The sequence below is a fragment of the Leptonotus elevatus genome, chromosome 5, assembly GCF_054856555.1.
Source record: "Leptonotus elevatus isolate MCC_2025b chromosome 5, RoL_Lele_1.0, whole genome shotgun sequence".
In the NCBI taxonomy this organism is placed as follows: Eukaryota; Metazoa; Chordata; class Actinopteri; order Syngnathiformes; family Syngnathidae; genus Leptonotus; species Leptonotus elevatus.
The window spans coordinates 19,228,241-19,245,963 of NC_141243.1; the positions used below are offsets into that span (position 1 = coordinate 19,228,241).

The 17,723-nt window shown below is 39.5% G+C and overlaps 3 protein-coding genes across 6 annotated transcripts; 1 reads left to right on the forward strand and 2 right to left on the reverse strand.

Annotated features, from left to right (window-relative positions):
* Positions 1 to 6,267: 6,267 nt before the first annotated feature.
* On the reverse strand, positions 6,268 to 7,003 carry LOC147174125 (progonadoliberin-1-like). The gene is made up of 4 exons (XM_086076423.1): positions 6,894 to 7,003; positions 6,649 to 6,790; positions 6,468 to 6,566; positions 6,268 to 6,318 (listed from the first exon to the last, which is right to left on the reverse strand). The coding sequence occupies exons 2-4, from the start codon at positions 6,781 to 6,783 to the stop codon at positions 6,268 to 6,270; spliced, it is 285 nt and encodes a 94-aa protein (XP_085932549.1). The 5' UTR covers positions 6,784 to 6,790; positions 6,894 to 7,003.
* A 431-nt stretch (positions 7,004 to 7,434) lies between these two features.
* Positions 7,435 to 13,846, reverse strand: kctd9a (potassium channel tetramerization domain containing 9a). Its single transcript, XM_086077139.1, has 12 exons — positions 13,515 to 13,846; positions 13,145 to 13,266; positions 13,022 to 13,065; positions 12,859 to 12,955; positions 12,699 to 12,757; positions 12,471 to 12,599; positions 11,736 to 11,803; positions 11,559 to 11,654; positions 10,766 to 10,915; positions 10,124 to 10,229; positions 9,908 to 10,041; positions 7,435 to 9,459 (listed from the first exon to the last, which is right to left on the reverse strand). Exons 1-12 carry the CDS (start codon positions 13,560 to 13,562, stop codon positions 9,343 to 9,345), a joined length of 1,170 nt encoding a protein of 389 aa, XP_085933265.1. The 5' UTR covers positions 13,563 to 13,846; the 3' UTR covers positions 7,435 to 9,342.
* A 290-nt stretch (positions 13,847 to 14,136) lies between these two features.
* ankrd39 (ankyrin repeat domain 39) lies at positions 14,137 to 16,959 on the forward strand. 4 transcript variants are annotated; one of them, XM_086076617.1, is made up of 5 exons: positions 14,137 to 14,577; positions 14,746 to 14,848; positions 14,920 to 15,023; positions 15,111 to 15,314; positions 15,426 to 16,062. In XM_086076617.1, the coding sequence occupies exons 2-5, from the start codon at positions 14,755 to 14,757 to the stop codon at positions 15,570 to 15,572; spliced, it is 549 nt and encodes a 182-aa protein (XP_085932743.1). In that variant the 5' UTR covers positions 14,137 to 14,577; positions 14,746 to 14,754; the 3' UTR covers positions 15,573 to 16,062. The 4 variants fall into 4 exon arrangements, with proteins under 4 accessions (XP_085932743.1, XP_085932740.1, XP_085932741.1 ...); XM_086076614.1 differs by lacking the exon at positions 14,137 to 14,577 and adding an exon at positions 16,817 to 16,959 and having other exon boundaries at positions 14,734 to 14,848; positions 15,426 to 15,583; XM_086076615.1 differs by lacking the exon at positions 14,137 to 14,577 and having other exon boundaries at positions 14,734 to 14,848; positions 15,426 to 15,583; positions 15,667 to 16,093.
* Positions 16,960 to 17,723: the final 764 nt, after the last annotated feature.

Sequence of the window (17,723 nt, forward strand, 5' to 3'; positions counted from 1 at the left end):
AAAAATTTGACCAGTCACCCCTGCTGTTTGTTGGTGTAAGTCTGACTGGAGCCAAAAGCTTGTCTTATCTTAACATGAAGACTGAAAAGGGGACAAACGTAATCTGGCTGAGAACACCTCTTCAGTTCACTTGTAAATCCATTACGTGATATCACATTTGTTTGCAACCTTCTGACTAAAAGCGACAACTTGCCATTTGCCAGGGTGTCATTTGCCACGCTATGCCATGACAACCAGTTGCTAGGCAACCAGCAGAGACTTAAGCAAGTTACTGGTCCCAGGCAAAGTCGTGCTTCAGTGTTTGCATGTCTTAATGAGCGCCAGGGTTGTTGGTAAGGGAACGTTTGAGCCATTAAGGGCTGTTTTTATTGACAGCATTGATGCTAAGATAACGATGAATAACATTTCCCTTTTATTTAAATAAATAAAATAATTTTATTTGTGACTTAAAGTTACTGAAGTTATGAACTAGGATTTTGCATTCATGCTTTATTGTATTGTATTCGATGGCTAAATCAATGGTCAACATTTCTCATCCTGTGACAATGTTATCATTTTAATTAAATTGAATAAATAGCTGAAAATCATTTCTAGCAGACTGCGCAAAACAAGTGGTCGGATTCCCTTCTTTGGTCAAAAAAAGAATTTGGTAGACTTCACCCCCAAACTAGGGCTGACATGCTCCATGACAGAACGTCAGACAAACATACAAAATTACTTTATAGACCGATAAGGAGAAAAAAACGCGTATTTATGTACAGTAAATCACAATTAAAAAAGAAATGCTGTACATCACAATACGGCCAGTTGCTCCTTTATAAAGAGCCCCCCCCCCCCCCGCCCTTAATAAAGCACATTCAGTATGTTATCCAATTATTTAATAATGAGAAATGTGCCTTTGAAAGGCAAATGTTCAGGGTTTTGCATGAGAAGCAGATTTTCATGGATGTGCTGCAAATCTGGCGCCGTGTTCTCCTTCAGCTGCTCACCGTGTCATGACGAATCTCAGTGACACTAATTAGACAAAAATCCAGTGCCGTGCCTCTCCGCAAAAGGTATTTTCCTGATTAGTGTTGTTAGAAATCATGCAAGAGTCCTCTTTCATCATCAAGTTTGCCTGCTCGCTTCACTTGTTCCGTCCACTTTAATAAATTACAAATCTCTGATTGAGGTATTTCACAAATTACCTTGTGTGAATATTTCATGTCGCACTGTGCATATTTAACCTTTCATGTATGTAACATTGTATTAACCATGCATGAAGAAGATTGAGACGCCCTAAAGGGGCTCTTTGCACGCTGTGACATCATATTGGTTTAAAATTATATGGCTTACTCTTTTCCTGTTTTGCGCAATATGGCAGTCGTGTATACCTGTACATATTCCTAAGTAAATAGTCAAGAATAGTTTTTGAAAAGATTATTTTATATCTGTCCATCCATCTTTGTTTGACACCAATAATGCCAAACACACTTAAAAAAAAAAAAGAGAAATCACAATGTCAGACATTTTTGGATTAAAATAATGGATATGTTCATAACAATAATTAAAGTATTACACCAATCATATTCCATCACTGACCAGGATTGTTTATTATCATACAGATAATCATCCCACAGTATATCTTTTTTTTAATTAAAATTGTTTCAAGAAAAATAAATAAATAAATCCCACAGTATATCTAACATCACCAGGACGAAGAATATTAACTTACATCTGTGAATGCAAGAACAGGCATTTCTCAAATTTGGTGCTTGGGAGGAGCAAAAACACTTACAAAGACAATGTATACGTTTGTGATGGTTAGTTTGGCCAAGTACTGTAAGCAGCGCCTAGAAAATAACGCAATTTTTCAAAACCGGAAGAGACCGCAGCCGTATCGCGGCAACGCGGGAGATTACGTGCAAAGAGCGCCGTCATTTTCTGTCTGGTGTGTTTGCTTATTAACAGCACATCACTTAAACGAGTTTGGAAAAAACAATTTCCATTGCAGATAAGAGCACAGATGGACAACGGGATATGAATAGCTGTCGATCATGTGATCGGTATTTGTTTATCTGCCACTTTGGATGTCGAGATCGGAAGGATAAGCTAGGCTTGTAACGGAAAGAGTAGACGGACTCATGTTTGTTTTCGTTCTTTTTTTCTCTGTGTACAACCCTAATCAGCAAGGTTATAAATGTTTCAGTCTCCTTAGATGTGCTAAAATGACGACTTAAAAGTTGACACGCTATAAAGGCACCGGCCCTGAATACTGCATCTGAGCAAACACGGCACAATGACAAAGTTGCTGTCATACGATCCCTCCATAATTCAAACATTGAATTTGGCACAGCGCCCGTAACACACATAAAAACAATCGGCCTGTTTCCGTCGTGGTTTTGCCCCTTCCCGAACAAGGACACCGAACACCCGACAATTATGTCTGAGGTGTGTTAAGAGTGGATTTGTCTCGATAATAGGGTCCAAAACGAGGGGCTGGTAATCTTAAATATTGAACGTGTTCACTATTTACGAGTCTTTATGTGTGTGGGGAAAGCAGACTACCCTTGAGGCATTTGAGTCTACGGACTACTGAAAGTATGTCCTACCCGATACCCATTCAGCTATTTTCCAAACTGCTTGTCCTCCCTCACTAGGGCCACGAACGTGCTGAAGCCTCTACCAGCTGTCTTCGCGTAGTAGGCGGCCTATCTAATGTATTTTTTTTTTGTTTGGTTTTGTTTAAGCCTATAAAGCATGAACGATGAAATTTATGAGAGAAAATTCAGATTATTTGTAAATGTATTGGTTCTTTTGAACAAACAAAAAACTTGTGAAAATCAACTTCCACATATGACTTTTGATTTGTGTCATATTTGATACATCCAGTCACAATGCTTTAAATTCATACTTTTATAACGGTCAAAAATAAAAAAATAAAAAAATAGAAATATCAACCATATTAATATTTCCAAAAATCTGAAAGAACATTTCTCACTATTAATAAATGTAGATAGTCTCTCCTTTCTCAGTTGGGGTGATCTAGCAAAGTCGCTGGAAAAGTCTTCAGCTGGGTGATACTGCCCTCTAATGGATAATCCGTGCAATGCATGTGTCAGATCATATACGTCAGGGTTTTAATGGGAAAAAAATAGTGTACTCGTGAAATGGAGGGCTCAAAATGGCTTGTTTGGCATTATAGGGATAAAAGCGTGTTCCTCAGATGAAAGGAAGTATTTGCCAACAATACTACCTTTCAACGCTCCCGCCTCGGGAACCAGCGGCACATACCCAGAAGCGATTGCTCATCTTTGTCTCTGGACTATTTGGAAACTCAGAGCATTGTTAGAATGTACTGTTCAGTTATTCCAAACGCCACACTCTTGGGAGTGGCAGAGCATACTCTGGTTGCTCTGACTGTCGGAGCATAGCTGCAGACTGGCAGGACACATGGAAGCTGTTCAAGCAATACGCAAGCAAAGTTTGTGGGATGATGGGATTTGACCTCATTCACCATTCTCATGTTCCATTTACTGACTCAGAACCGTTGACAGTTTAGCTTTAGCGGAAACAGCACTGACTGTCTACAGCCTGAATTAGCACAGTGGGAGTCGGATGGCGCTAATCAAAGAATCCAACATTTCTGACGTGTATGTAAAGCAAATTGAATACAACACAGTGGCAGCAATTGATCGATTTCCAATATGAGATATGTATTTTATATTACTTAGTTATGAGTACGGAACTAAATGTAAATATTGAAAATTGATCACTCTATATGTCCATGTATATATATACTATATGAAGTGTTCAGATTCAAAATAAATGTGGGCGTATGGAGTGAAAACAGCTCTTCTGCAACGTGAAGCCTCAATCTCAGTCTTCTCGCACTCTTTCTAAATTGATGCTGGTAAACGGTGTTGTGGAGGAGATCTTTTCCTCCGCGTGTTTGCTTCCTTTCGGGTAGTGAGAATGTTGGTTATCCGAATACAGGCTGGAGACGGTGAACAGTTCCTTCGAAGCTTTTATTTCTACAGAATATTCCGGGCACAAGTGAGTTACAGACAATGGCTGTAGCTTCTTACAAGTGCGAAGATTACAGAGGACTTACAATATTCTTATGCTATCTTGAAGGGCGGTACCACACAGTTTCCAGTAAAACAGTTCAACCGGAGTTGACCGGACATGAGATAAAACTCAAGGACATCATTCAAACACAGACCAAAGCCCATTTGAGGAATAGATGAGGTTATTCAGTCATGACTGCACCTGGCAGAAATTGCGATAACACTCACAAGGATACATCCGCAGAACAAAGCTCTACTGAGGAAATGAGGAAATTAAAACAGTTATGACTAAATCTGGGCAGAAGATACACTTCAGCGGCTTCACACCTGTTTTGCAGTAAAACCCCGCACAGTAATTTACCATTTTTGAAATGTATCAATTCAATCACTCACTAAGAACCAGAACAATTCAAAGCATGCACGGCGGCCACGGCTGTGCCCAGAGGTGCATTGACGTTACCGGAAAACTATGTAGGCCTTGAGCTGGTTGTGTGACTGCAAAATGTTACTAATGTGTACAAGATTGATCAAAGTTATGTAACATACACAACATTTAGGCTATTTAGTTAATGTTTGTGTTGGTTTGTCAGGCTTTTTTTTATTTTTTTAGCAAAGCATGTGGGTCAAAGAAGTCAAGCTATCATGATACAATTTCCTTCCAAGGGGAGTCGACAATAGAATAAAGAAGTGAGAACATAATTACTCGGTGATTGAGAGTGACCAGTTCAAAATCTTCACCAGTGGTGCCCAAGTCCGGTCCTCGAAAGCCCCTATCCAGCCTGTTTTCAATGTTTCCCTCCTGCAGTGCAGCTGAAGCTAATGATCAGCTAATCAGCAAGCTTTGCAGAAGCCTGATAACAATCTTGATCATGAATCACGTGCGTTAGTGGAGAGAAACATGAAAAACAGGCTGGATAGGGGCTCTCGAGGACCGAACTTGGGCACCCCTGATCTATACTGTTGACTTATTTATTTATTTATTTATTTTCTAAACAAAAGCAACGGCATGCCATGTGGGGAAAAAACAACATGAACATGTAACTTTAAGTCGTTACTGATAGAGATCATTAAAACGCATTCGTCTGACTTTAGTGTTGCCATTGCAGTGCGTGGGTTCAGTTCACACTCAGTGACGGCGTGAATGCGAGTGTGAATGGTTGACTGTCTCTATACCCAGGCTGTGATTTGACTGGCGACCAATCCAAGGTGTCGACTGCCTTTCGCCCGTTGTCAGATGAGTTGGCTCCAGGTCCACGCGACCCTGAACAGGATCATAAACCGTTCAGAAAGGATGGGTGGAACTTTGAGTAGTTTTCTAGCGCCGTTTGGTGGCGGAATATGAAATTACGGATAATGTGTTGTCTATTAATGCCCTGGTTAACAAAATAAACATGATATTTACTAGAGTTAAAATACTCATAAACGTTTTTGTAACCAAGGAAGAATATTCTACATGTGTGCAAGAAAGGGAAGGAACACGATCCAAAAGAACGATGTTAGGCTCACCATTTCACATTCATAAAGGACATAAATAACTGCAGTGGGAATATAACTGAGGACGTGTGGATTCATGCATGATAAAAGAGGAGAAGACGAGGAAATGAAATGACAATGGGTGGAATAAAGGCCTCACCTCCCGCTTTAACTTGCTCATTCATCTTGAGAGCATAGCACACAGTAGGGAGTGGGTGGGTTGAGGTGGGGAGAGAGAGAGAGAGAGATGGATGGGAGAAAACCCTAATCTGTCATGAATGAAAGATAAAAGGATTTTAAAACAGAACAAATCAACTTGTAGTGGAATTGTGAATAATGGGGGGGGGGGGGGGGGGGTAAGCAAGATTGAAGAGAAGAGGGATCAACAAACAAGTACAAGACGGGCAGAAGTAGAATGTTAAGAAAGGTAGATGGGATTAGAATGGAGATAAAGGAGGAGAGTGAAGCGATGGAGAGATTAAGGAAGGAAATCAGACAAGATGAATTGATGCGAGGCACAGAGGAAGAATAAAGGAAGATAGATGAGAAGGAAAGATCGATATCTGAAAGGTAGGCATGAAGGGTTTATTTGTGCATCATAGCAGTAAAGTTGTGGTCTTTTCATCCTCGTTTTACATATTTTAGTATAAGTTTTGTTTGTTTTCTACACCCTGGACTACACGAAAAATTACAATGCAAAGAACTGTTGAGATATGCCAATATGAACATTTATTGTACAACCAAGTTATTTTATTTTGAAAGTTCTTCGTCCAGATTGCCTACCAGCAACATTGCACTGAAAGAAAAAAAAGAGGGGCTTGTTGAGATTTAATCGAAAATACAAACACATTTTAGTCCAAAGTATACATTTATCATAAATACACACACATAAACTGCGTTACTATATAGATACTGTTTAGCCTCTTCAGTAAATGCAGAACTTACATAAGATTCTTTTATCCTGCACATTTTGGCAAAAGGTGACAATTCTCCACATGCCAGAACTATGCAAGGCTTGCCTAGTTGCTGAAAGCCACCAACCATCTTTGGAGGAAAACACACACATTGATCTCTGATATAAGATTGAATAAATGAAAGAAATGCCATGGGATTGTTGGATTCTAACCGGTACATTGGTTTGCTGGTCTGAAGAGTGCAGCGCTCGTTTCCCTCCAGGGTTCAGTCCATAAGACCAATGCTGACCACAGATCACTTGCACTGAAGTTGCCAAAATCAGCGGCCACAGCACCCAGGACTTCATCGCCACACTCTGCACAAGATTAGGTTGTCGATACAGTATAGGCATTCCAATCCATCATCTTCTTAAGCCGTAATACAGAAACATCACAGATTTGGACAAGTCCATTTTACCTTTGTTGTAAGAGGCAAGCTGCTCTCAGTTGTCTGTTGTCCTTACTGGACCCTGCAGAGCATCATCCAAGCTATATATTTGCTTGTCTTTCCTGACGAAGCCCATTCATTTCACTACAGGGGGTCTCAAAGTGGGATTAAGCAGTCAATGACCTTCAGGCAAGCAAAAAGATTAATGTGTTCTTAAAAGACATACGATACATGCGCATTCCCATAATTTGGCTATCATAATTTTTTTTGTTTTTTTTCCAGTGGTTCTACTCCAAAGGTAATGCAGTATTTCATTTTCTTTCATACAATTTTGATGATTATGATGTAGTTAACAGCTAACAAAAAATAACAATAAAATCGACCATTGTAAGAAATTTAAATAGTGTACAACTTACTGAAAACAATCAAACAGGTTTTTATGATAGAAATTGGCATTCTAAAAATCATGTACGTTCATATGCAGCCATTACTTTGTTGGAGCCCCTCCGGCATGAATTATGGAGGTCATTTTGACAAATGAGGAGGAACAAAAGACTAATGCAAATTCTCTTTTTTCAATGAGTTTATTTTTAACAGTCAAATAATGGAAAAGTTTTTTCCACAGTCAAGTGCAATAATCCTTAACAAGGAGATGTACGCCCCCAGTTCGAAAACAAAACAAAACAACCATTGCTCCATATTGCATTCACAATGTGTTCAAATAAATAATCAGATCACTTCCTTTGACTTTCACACCGACGGTGTGATACGCTAATAACATTGCCTTCATCAATCACTCTCACAAGCTTGGTACCTTCTGTTAAACAGAGTCAAAAGTATTGCATCAGAGCAGCGCTCGCTGAGCTACAGCTAAATGTTCAAAGACAAACACAGACATGCAGACAGACACAGTCAAGCGAGGAGAAGCTTGATCCTTGACAAAAACAACCTCTCCTTGAATCTATTTACAATCTTTTTTGGGAAGGTTTTGGAAGCACTGGATTCAAGAAACATTGAATACACAATTTACATTTTTGGGGATGAAAAGATATACATTTACTTGTGCAAATAGCTTCAAAGCATGATTATACAGGTATGTGGAGAATTACCAACAACGATACAAATGTGACTACAACCCTTAGAGTAAACAAGATGAATGAATTGGTCTCTCTTAATTTGAAAACTAAGATACGTGAATATTTTAGTACGCAGCATCACAGTTGAATACATGCAAAAGAATCACTGATGCAAAAAATAAAAATAAAAATAAATAATAAAAAAAAGGTTAGATCCACAAAGCACAGGAAGAAGAATGAGATTTTTGAGCACAAAATATTGAGTACGGTGAAAGCTGTTAAACTATGTGTCGCATACCTGAGCCGTGCCGACATCTAGCTAGTCGCATAGTTTCACAGCACTTTGAGCCTTGACACTGCTCTCTTGTAGTTTGGGCTTTCATTTAGAGAGTGTTTGTATCAGGTCAAAGTTATTTTTGGAGAAATGTATAACAACACAGCAGCATTCAGACACTGCAACCATTGTCTGGTTTGAATTCCTATGAAAACATACACAGGTATAAATTATTGTGCCAAATGATTGCATTCAAGACACTTCTACATACATTAAAAACATGTTTTGTTTTATAATATGCACGGATGAGCAGTTCCTCCCCTATGGCATCAGCTTAACCATGTTGGAGGGGTTCGTGTGTGTCTAATGATCCTAGGACAGGGGTCAGCAACCTTTACTGTCAAGGGCCATTTTAGGCCAAATAAATAACCAAAAATCTGTCTGGAGACGCAAAACAGTTGAATATTGTGATGAAGGGAAAAGTGTGCTAGTGTTTATACTGAGGGCCTAAGAACTAATTAGAGCTGCACCATAAAAAAAAAAAAATGCAGCATCCACTTCTTTGAAGTTCATTTTCATTACTTCCGAACGGCTTTGGAGAAATTCTGGTCCAACGTCAACGTCTCAGTGCACCATCAACCCTGTGCATAGTGGGGATGGGGCAGTGTTAACATCGACTCGGGACGCTGTGAGTCAGTGGGGAGAATACTTCAATGACCTCCTCAACTCCTCAGACACGAGTATGGGGTCTCTGAGGCGGGCTCTTGCTATCTCTGGGATTGAGGTCACCGAAGTGGGTGGATGAGATGCCTACAATTGCTTTGAGGACTTGGAGAAGGCGTTTGACCGTCTCTCCTGGGAGATCTAGTAGGGACCGGACCTCGGATAGATGGAAGAGAATGGATGGATGGATGGTGGATGAAAAGACACTAAAATACATCAACAACCCTGGATAAATAGTGCGATATTTAAAGCTAACATGAGAGAGGTGGAATGTCAGGGAAGTGCATACAATTACCTGCGCTAAATGCAAGTCAAAAGATTGAAAGTGAGGAAATATACCATCAGAGGCCGTAGTAGTTGAATGGTTAAAGGAGCCAGCAGTGGCTGGGTTGACGTGCATGCTCAGTTATCGAACACTCTGCGACATGTGCAGCGGCGTCAGCATCTCTTCAAAAATGGCTCCTTTTACGTTGGACCCCCTCAGGTTAGCCTCTTGTAGATCACAGCCAGACAGGTTGCAGTTCTGCGGCAAGAAAGCAGGTACACACATACCAATGAGATATAAAAAAAAAAATGAGAGGAAATCTCACTGTGATGTGACAAGATTCAGCAAGCTGAGATGAAATTCAAATGGTTTGCCTTGTATTACATCGTTCCAACAAGGATAAAATAAAAAGTATTGTCTGATTCATGACGATCATCTGATCTTTGAATTCACATCAAATTATTTACAAAGATAAGGCAGTAAAGATTGTTAAAGTATTTCTTAAAAATTGTCTGTGTACATTTATAAAGGTTTGCTCCTTGGAATGGATTATTGTAAAAAAAAAAAGGGGCTTTAAATATAAACAAAGTGAACGAATTAGAGGTTGACCACATCCACTACTTGACGTAAGCTTAAAAAAGACGTCACAAATGTGTTTACGCTGGTGACTTATTCAGTGTTAACGGCTCTGATGGACTCATCTCACCTCAAGATCCGTCCCTGCTAAAGTGGCACCCCGCAGGTTGCAGTTTTTCAGCTTTGCATTTTTCAGAGTGGCCACCCGCAGGTTAATGCCGGTCATTTGACTTCCTTCCATGTCGACTCCTTTCAGGTTGGCACCTATTTGCCACGATATTGACTCGTAAGAAAACCACAAAAAGGTGAGCACAGCTGCCTTGGTTGAAGATGTGTGATGGATTACCTTCCAAATTGGCCTTCAGCCCAGAGGGATCTTCAAAGTTGCATCCTTTAAGAGAAGCTCCCTCTGCATTGGAGCAGAGCATCTTCACACCTTGTAAGTTAGCACCCTTTGAGAGAGCAAACATAAGAATAGTGTGTTACATTAATTCCCACTTGTAAGATATTTGCTCGCGTGCCCGCTTCTTATGTGCTTAATTGGGTCAATGTGGGTGCATGTGTGGACAGAACGGCCCTGTCTTCACATGACTGAGGAGGCGGGAGGTGTGAAGTGGACCCCCCCCCTCCAAAAAAAAAAACGCCTTCATTGTTCAATGACAGAATGCCAGTGTCACGGGTGAGATGCAGCCTATTTTAGTCGTCGTCAATTATACGCTAATTTTGGCTATTCGTCTGTGGGGCTAATCCCAATCCCCGGCGAATAGCGGGAGTCGACTGTAAAGTAAATACACAAGTTGTTTAAATAGACTGGATAGATTGGTCTATCTTCTCATCAGCTCAGTTATCTTTTTTTTTATGTACTGAATGGTGATTGGCTCTCAAATCCTGATTGTGTAAATCCTAATACAAACTATCAGAATTAAATTGCAAATAAGGCAAATGATAGCGAAACTTCGAGAAGAGACAGTAAAATAGATTGACTCACATCCAGGTTGGCTCCGGACAGATCGGCCCGCTCCAGATTGGAACAACACAGGTTGGCGTGTGTCAGATTGCAGCGGCTGAGATTCGCCATCTTGAAATTGATGTAGCGCAAATCGAGCCGGGACAGATCCGCGCCACTAAAATTAAGACCCTAAAATATTAAGCAAGACGATCACAGACACGAAACATAAGATGTTTTAATCATATATTTTGAATAGAATATGAAGCAGTTTGGTGTCCTGACATAAGTGCACAACTAAATAATCACTGAAATCCTTCTTTGGCATTTGGGAATTTTTAAAACCTGCGACAAGCTACACCAATCAGCTACAACATTAGAACCATGTCCTTAATATAACTGAAGCCAATACAAGAGCTGTATCAAATATTCTGCCTATACATATACCATATGAGTGCTTGACAGAAATAACAGTAATAGTGCTAAGTATGATACAATACAGTTCTATACCATTGAAAAATACAAACACAGCAATGAATAGGTTAAATGTATACCACTTTCACAGTGTCAATCAAAATTTAACATTAATATCTACATAAAGACAGAATATTTGTTATAGAGTTTGCAGTGGTGCTATGATCTGAATATGCATACTTCTGCTTCTTGCTCCACTCTTAATTTTTTTAATTTGTGAGGTTCCATAACACATAAATCAGAGCTCTTAGATTGACAGGTAATCATATTTCTTGAACAAATCTACGGGACGCATTTGATGTTTCCAAAAGGCCGGAGCCTTATGATACCGTAAGTTAATTCTATTTTTTAACTCACTTACCTGGCACCGTAGCTCAGACTTGGTGGGTGTAGCCAAAAGAAAACGCACAAACTCCTTGCGGGAAATGGGAGAATGGTCTTCAGGCGGCTGCGAGTTCTGGTATCACAGTGCATATATGACAGGTCAGCGCACACAGATAGGACATAATGACACTTTTTGATCAGTTTTAAACATTACCTTCATGACCAATTCCAACTGATCAGCAAGTTGCTCAATTCCAAAAAAACGAGCCTCCTCAAGAACACCTGGAAGACAGTTTTTTTTTTTACTACTGTTCATATCGATACATTATGGCTGAACAATTTTGGAAAATAATCTAATTGCTATTTTTCCCCCTTCAATATTGCGATTTAATATGCGATAATTTTTTTGGGGTCCTTTTCCCTGCATTTTTTTTAAAAACAAACAACAGTTATTTTACATAAATGTTTTGGATTCATAGGTTAGAATTTACGCTAAAATAAAGTGAACCATGAATGAATACGACAGAGTTTATTCATCTATCTAACTCAAGAAGAGTTATGTACTTACTAAACATTTTGACTTGCAGTCTTTTATGTTCACAACAACTTCACAAAATTCTACCAAACCAGTGTGGCGTAAACATAAGTCAGTAAGTCGTGAATCCGATTATAACATTAATACAAACAAATCTGTGGCTCTATCACTTCAACTTTTCATATTTCATGAAATGAAGATATGTAAACATGTGGACTGCATTTCTTAAACGTCAAACATATCTAGACATGACATAAAATATTCATACTAAAGCCTATTGATACTGACCAAATGAAATGAAGCAAAAGCCCCCACCCCCCCCCCCCCCCCCCCCCGCAAACTACAGCCTTTGCGATGTCATTGAATTTGATTCATTGTTTAGCCCTACTATATTTAATAAAAACATATTCATACCTCTTATATTTATGCCCTCATTGATAATGAGCTGGCCATGCCTCAAGTAATTAAGAATGGGCTCAAAATATTCAGGGCTGCGGTCGATGAGGTAGGCCCCATGCTCATCTTGCTTGTTTCCCCACACATCTGGAGGAAAGAGACACAATTCATAAAACAATTTCAACCAAAGGCTCACATTGAAACTAATGTGAAATAGAGCTGGGCAGCCTGAGAGGCCCACTGTACCTTTCTCTCGAAACATGTGAGCGAGCATACTTTCTGGCTCTTTGCTGACCAGGGTACTCCTAATACACACATTTAGTAAAAGGATACAAGTAAGACAAACAAGAGAGTGCATTAATAAGGGTACACATTGCTGTAAGTAACACGAGTAAATGTCACCCACCTGGTAGTGGTGAAGAGACGACCACCAATGTTCAGGGTCAACCAGTCAGTGTGAGCACCTTGTTGATCAGGTCCAACTTTGACTTCATTTTGAAATTCTTTGAGCAAATACAAGCGATAGTCAGTCAATGGAAGACACTGGCTGCAGACATTATGCAACTCACCAATAAATGGATCACCTTCTGAGACATACAGCACGTCATCATCTCTATTAATGCCAAGACGAGACCATTAGACACAGGGCAATAAGACTTAACTAATTACATATTTTTGTTGTGTGTGTTTACCTGATTAGGGCAATGTCGTCGATGAGACCTCCCTTGCCATTATATAGACATGATGCTTTGATTCCTAATTTATTGCTGGCTACAGATAGTAAGTCAGACAAAGCCCCATACACTGCTACAACCTGAGCAGAGAAAATACATTCACTGAACAGTATTTAGCTGTGTATTACAATCTTGCGACAAGTTTGGCTTCACTTAGGTGTGTACGCGTAGATACGTATAAGGTACAGCTCATGAGAGAACCTCAAATTGTGAATGAATGAAAGCAACTGGCAATTGACCAATAAATGTATGAAATCCAACAAAAACAGGACAGTCAAATAGCAGGCCAAGCGCCCTCGCACAACAGCTAGTCGAGTTTTTAACCTACCTTGCCATTTATAGACTTCCCGTTAACAAATAACGTGACTCTTCTCATTGTTGCTCTTTGGTTATAAGTGCTGTGCGTCTTGCAAGAATGCCGCCAGCAGACGTTGTTTGGTAGTTTCACCTTTTTATATTTGTCTTCACATCAACGGCTACTGTTTGCCGTAACCGACGCCGAACACAAGAAGTAACCTCGGACACAAGAATGCAAAACAGAATGTGCAACACAGATACACACAACACAGCTTCGTTCGTTACAGTACTTTGTTGGAATTTTAAAAACAACTTCGTGCTTGCCTGCTAACATGTACCGTATGTGAAGCTTGCTAGCTAGGATAACAGTCAATAACACGAGACCGAAGGTGCCTTCACTGTAATCTGGAATTTATGTCAACAGTAAAATACAATTTTTTAAATATAATGTTTGAAATATTAATATTTTAAAAATGTTGTCAATTTAAAAATCAAATAGATTATGGTTAATATTAAATGTAATCAAAAAGTACTGATGCAGACTTTATATACATAGTTTTCAAATAAACCACTGTTTTAGATAACATTGAAGGTATCTTTTGAGTACCGCACTGCCATTGGCTCAGCGTGACTCGACGTCAATACGTCTTTGGTGACGTACCGGGTAGATTTTTCTGAATTCGATTTTAATGCGTGCATCAAGTTTGCTCTCAACGTTATGTTCTGTTGGTATAGATCGAGAAGGCAGACCTGTTAATGCAGTACAACGCAAATTTTGTTACCAAACTAGTATGGGGCTCGTGCGCGGCGCGTCATCATTACCAACCATTTTGACTGCGAATGCTACTGTCATATTTAGCCAGCCGTTGCTGTGCTAAGGGGTGCAGAAACGCCTCCCGCAATCGCAAAGGGGAATACAAGTTTCCAGACATCCTCTCCTGCTTTGTGAAAGACCGAGGCCAGCCTCGTTGCAGAGATCTCAAAGCGACGTCGATTGATTTGTTGTCAAATGTAAAACAAAATTATTATTTTTTTAAATCCCCGTCGACAACCTCTCGTCATCAGTGAGGGTATGCAACGTACATTTCCCAACAGTAAGTTAAAAAGATAAACTAAAGTTTAAAAAACCCTTGCCCCCCCCCTTTTTTTTAGTAGTACAACACACACACACTGTTACTGTTACAAACTGTAACATTATATAATGTGATGTATGTGTAAAACGCTTAAATGGTGATGATTGAATTTTAGTTATGTTACTGCAGACGAACACAATGGGTTCTGATGGAGAACGTTGTTGCTCGTGCTGCACACTTCCTGGATCTTCCAGTGTTTACCAGACAGTGGACGAGATGGACTTTGAACGAGGTTTGCATCGTTTGAGACATTAGAATGTAAATTATCTATTCAGGTGAATATCAAAACTGTATTGTATGCAGGTGTGTGGTCTGCTGCCATGAATGGAGATTTGAAGCGAGTCCAGTCAATGATCCAAAAGGGTACCCATCCAAACCTCAGAGATACAGCAGGATATACAGCTCTAGTAAATTCCCCAAGATGTACTATCATTGTGTTCATTGTTCCTATTCGATGCATCTTAAATGTTTAATTTGTGCACATTTTGTTTCAGCACTATGCAAGTCGCAGCGGTCATCTCACTGTATGTGAGTTTCTGCTTGAAAATGGTGCTTGTGCATCTCCTCAGACACCAGGCGGTGCCACGCCCCTCCAGCGGGCAGCATTCTGCGGTCATGTGGATGTCGTTAGATTATTGCTGCTCCATAAAGCTGATCCAATGATCTCTGATGATGACGGCGCATCTCCTCTTCACAAGGTAAAGATATACCCGCCAAAATAAAGTCATGTGCATACTGCTTGGTGAAATCACAGAAACATCTAATTATTTCAACTGTTGTTTCTGTTATTTTGTAAAATGCTTGGTCAGGCTGCAGAACAAGGTCATGAAAAGGTGTGTCAGCTGCTTCTTGAGGCCTGCCCTGCACTTTGCAGCCAGAAGAACAAGCGGCTCCAGCTACCCTACCACATGGCCCCTCAAGAACATTTGCAGAAGCTCCTAAAACAATTCCTGTAAACAATACACAGGTAGTTTAATACAACGCTTCAAAATGAGGTCAGCACACTCTGACGACTCAAGATCAATTGAGGATTCTATGGTTTGCTCAAAGGTGCCATGACCGTGCTTAGGAAGCAGAACACACACTATCCCAGGAACAAGCCCTGAGTGACCTGTTGCCAGATGGCCAGATCCCCTAAAACTGAGTGATTGATTGCCTTTCACAATAAAGGCCACATCAATTATGGCCAGCACATTGACATGAACTTGTTTATTTTATTTATTATTTTATTTTTATCCATGTCTTTTTAAACTTATTTTCCTATTTTTATGTACAGCACTTTGGCTTCCCCTGTGGATCTCTTAAATGTGCTACACAAATACAGTTTATTGATTAATAGATTGATTGACCTCACTTTTAACTGACTATTATTTTCTAATAAACTCGATTACTAGAGCTGCTATTTATTGAACATTTGTCACCTACAAACTCGGTAACTGAATGTAAAAATTCTCAGATGTTCATAATGCCTTGTCACCACCATCTAGGTCTGGGCGCTATGGTTCAAAATTCATATCACTGTATCAATTGGATTCCTTTGCCGTAATGGAATGTATCACGATATAAAATTAAGGTTAAATATATTTTAAATAAATAATAATTACATAAATTATTAATTTATGGACAATTTAAATTATATAGTCAATTAGAGAAGCTAAATCGATAAAATAAAGACGAAACAAATATTAATTAGGAGAAAAGTGTTGAAAGTAGCACCAGGAATATATTGCGTTTGTGTGTATATGTGTGAGTGTTGAGTAGGATACGTGTTATGTGAATATGTATGTTTCTAACCTAACAAGTACCGTATGTTTTGAGTTTTTTGGTCACGTCTGTGATGTCCGTTTTTTGTGTGTTGTGACAGAATTATATTTGTTTGGTTTACATAGTCCTTGGTTTAACTTGTCTGTCAGAATTTTTTTGGGGGGGTGGGGGGTTTGTTGGTTATGTTTGTGATGTTGGTCTTTTGTGTTGTGAAAAAAAAGAGAAAATTCGTTAAAAAAAAACAAAAAAAAAGAATGTCAGAGGAAGCGAGAGTACCATAACACAGGTCACATCACAGTTCAAACCCTGAACCTCGCTCTCGCAAACAGCTTTGTCCGTTTTAGCTTGTCCCATCAGTCTCTCGCAGGTTTTGTTTGGCACAGTTTCTAAATCGGATTCACATCCTGACACTACCCACTTTTTTTTTTTTATCCAGATTTGGGACTGGCTATGATGACACTGGCTGGGAAATGAACGCAACGCATCTGAACGAAAGGCAGTCCCACTACACTACACTTTGCTGTAGTGCGGTTTGATTGTATTTATTATTATTATTATTATTATTCCGATTCAAATGATTATTGTCTGTCATAATCGGCTGTAGCTTGATCAAAAGAGTGCACTAAAAAAGACCAACCGCAATCATTCTGTAGTCACGAGCCTCCTCTAGTGTTTCGTAGAAATAATTACAGTATGACACGCCAGAAATTCACGTAGATTTATTTAATTATTGTAGTAGTGTGAAAGTGTAAAAAATGTAAAACAGATCAAGTGGATGCGACTGCATATTCTTTTCATAAAAGTATAATCACCTGAAACACATTTACATTGATTGGCTTACGTTTTTGTACATTTCTGATTGGTTCAAGTGGACAAATGGGCGGGCGAAAAAGACTGACCAATAGGACACAAGATCATCACAGTAGCGCCTCAAAGTAAACATAATAGCAAACGTCAAAAATCATATCTTAACGAGAGATTCCAAACTTGAACGAAAAACAGCGTGCGTGCTTCCACCAGCGCTGTTGTGTGTTTGTTGCTGCCGTTGTTTTAATGACAAACGTTTATTTTTGGACCTTCAAGTAGTGAGGGTTTTACGTTAGCTCGTTAGCTGGCTCGCTGCGTTTACCCATGAGTGTTGACGTTAGATAACAGCGGAACATTGATTTGAATGCATGCACTTGGATTTGAACAGTTTATTTGAATGTACTGTGATTGCTGCGATGACATGATTAGTGAACTATAACCACCCTGGCAGCAGCCCATACTCCTCCTCCTTTTCCTGTTGTTGTTTTTTGGTCCCGAGTAGCTGTTGAATCGCTTTATGTCGATAGTCGTCTTGA

What these genes read in the sequence shown, in the direction of transcription:
- LOC147174125 (XM_086076423.1), bottom strand. Translation starts at nt 6,783, where the DNA reads ATGAAGTCCTGGGTGCTGTGGCCGCTGATTTTGGCAACTTCAGTGCAA. An exon ending in ACCAGCAAACCAATGTACCG is followed by an intron (nt 6,567 to 6,648) that starts GTTAGAATCCAA and finishes TTTCCTCCAAAG; the next exon opens with ATGGTTGGTGGCTTTCAGCA. An exon ending in GCAGGATAAAAGAATCTTAT is followed by an intron (nt 6,319 to 6,467) that starts GTAAGTTCTGCA and finishes TTTTTCTTTCAG; the next exon opens with TGCAATGTTGCTGGTAGGCA.
- kctd9a (XM_086077139.1), bottom strand. Translation starts at nt 13,562, where the DNA reads ATGAGAAGAGTCACGTTATTTGTTAACGGGAAGTCTATAAATGGCAAG. An exon ending in GGAAGTCTATAAATGGCAAG is followed by an intron (nt 13,267 to 13,514) that starts GTAGGTTAAAAA and finishes TTCTCTGCTCAG; the next exon opens with GTTGTAGCAGTGTATGGGGC. An exon ending in TCACATGTTTCGAGAGAAAG is followed by an intron (nt 12,600 to 12,698) that starts GTACAGTGGGCC and finishes TCTTTCCTCCAG; the next exon opens with ATGTGTGGGGAAACAAGCAA.
- ankrd39 (XM_086076614.1), top strand. Translation starts at nt 14,734, where the DNA reads ATGTTACTGCAGACGAACACAATGGGTTCTGATGGAGAACGTTGTTGC. An exon ending in CGAGATGGACTTTGAACGAG is followed by an intron (nt 14,849 to 14,919) that starts GTTTGCATCGTT and finishes TATTGTATGCAG; the next exon opens with GTGTGTGGTCTGCTGCCATG. An exon ending in CAGCAGGATATACAGCTCTA is followed by an intron (nt 15,024 to 15,110) that starts GTAAATTCCCCA and finishes ATTTTGTTTCAG; the next exon opens with CACTATGCAAGTCGCAGCGG.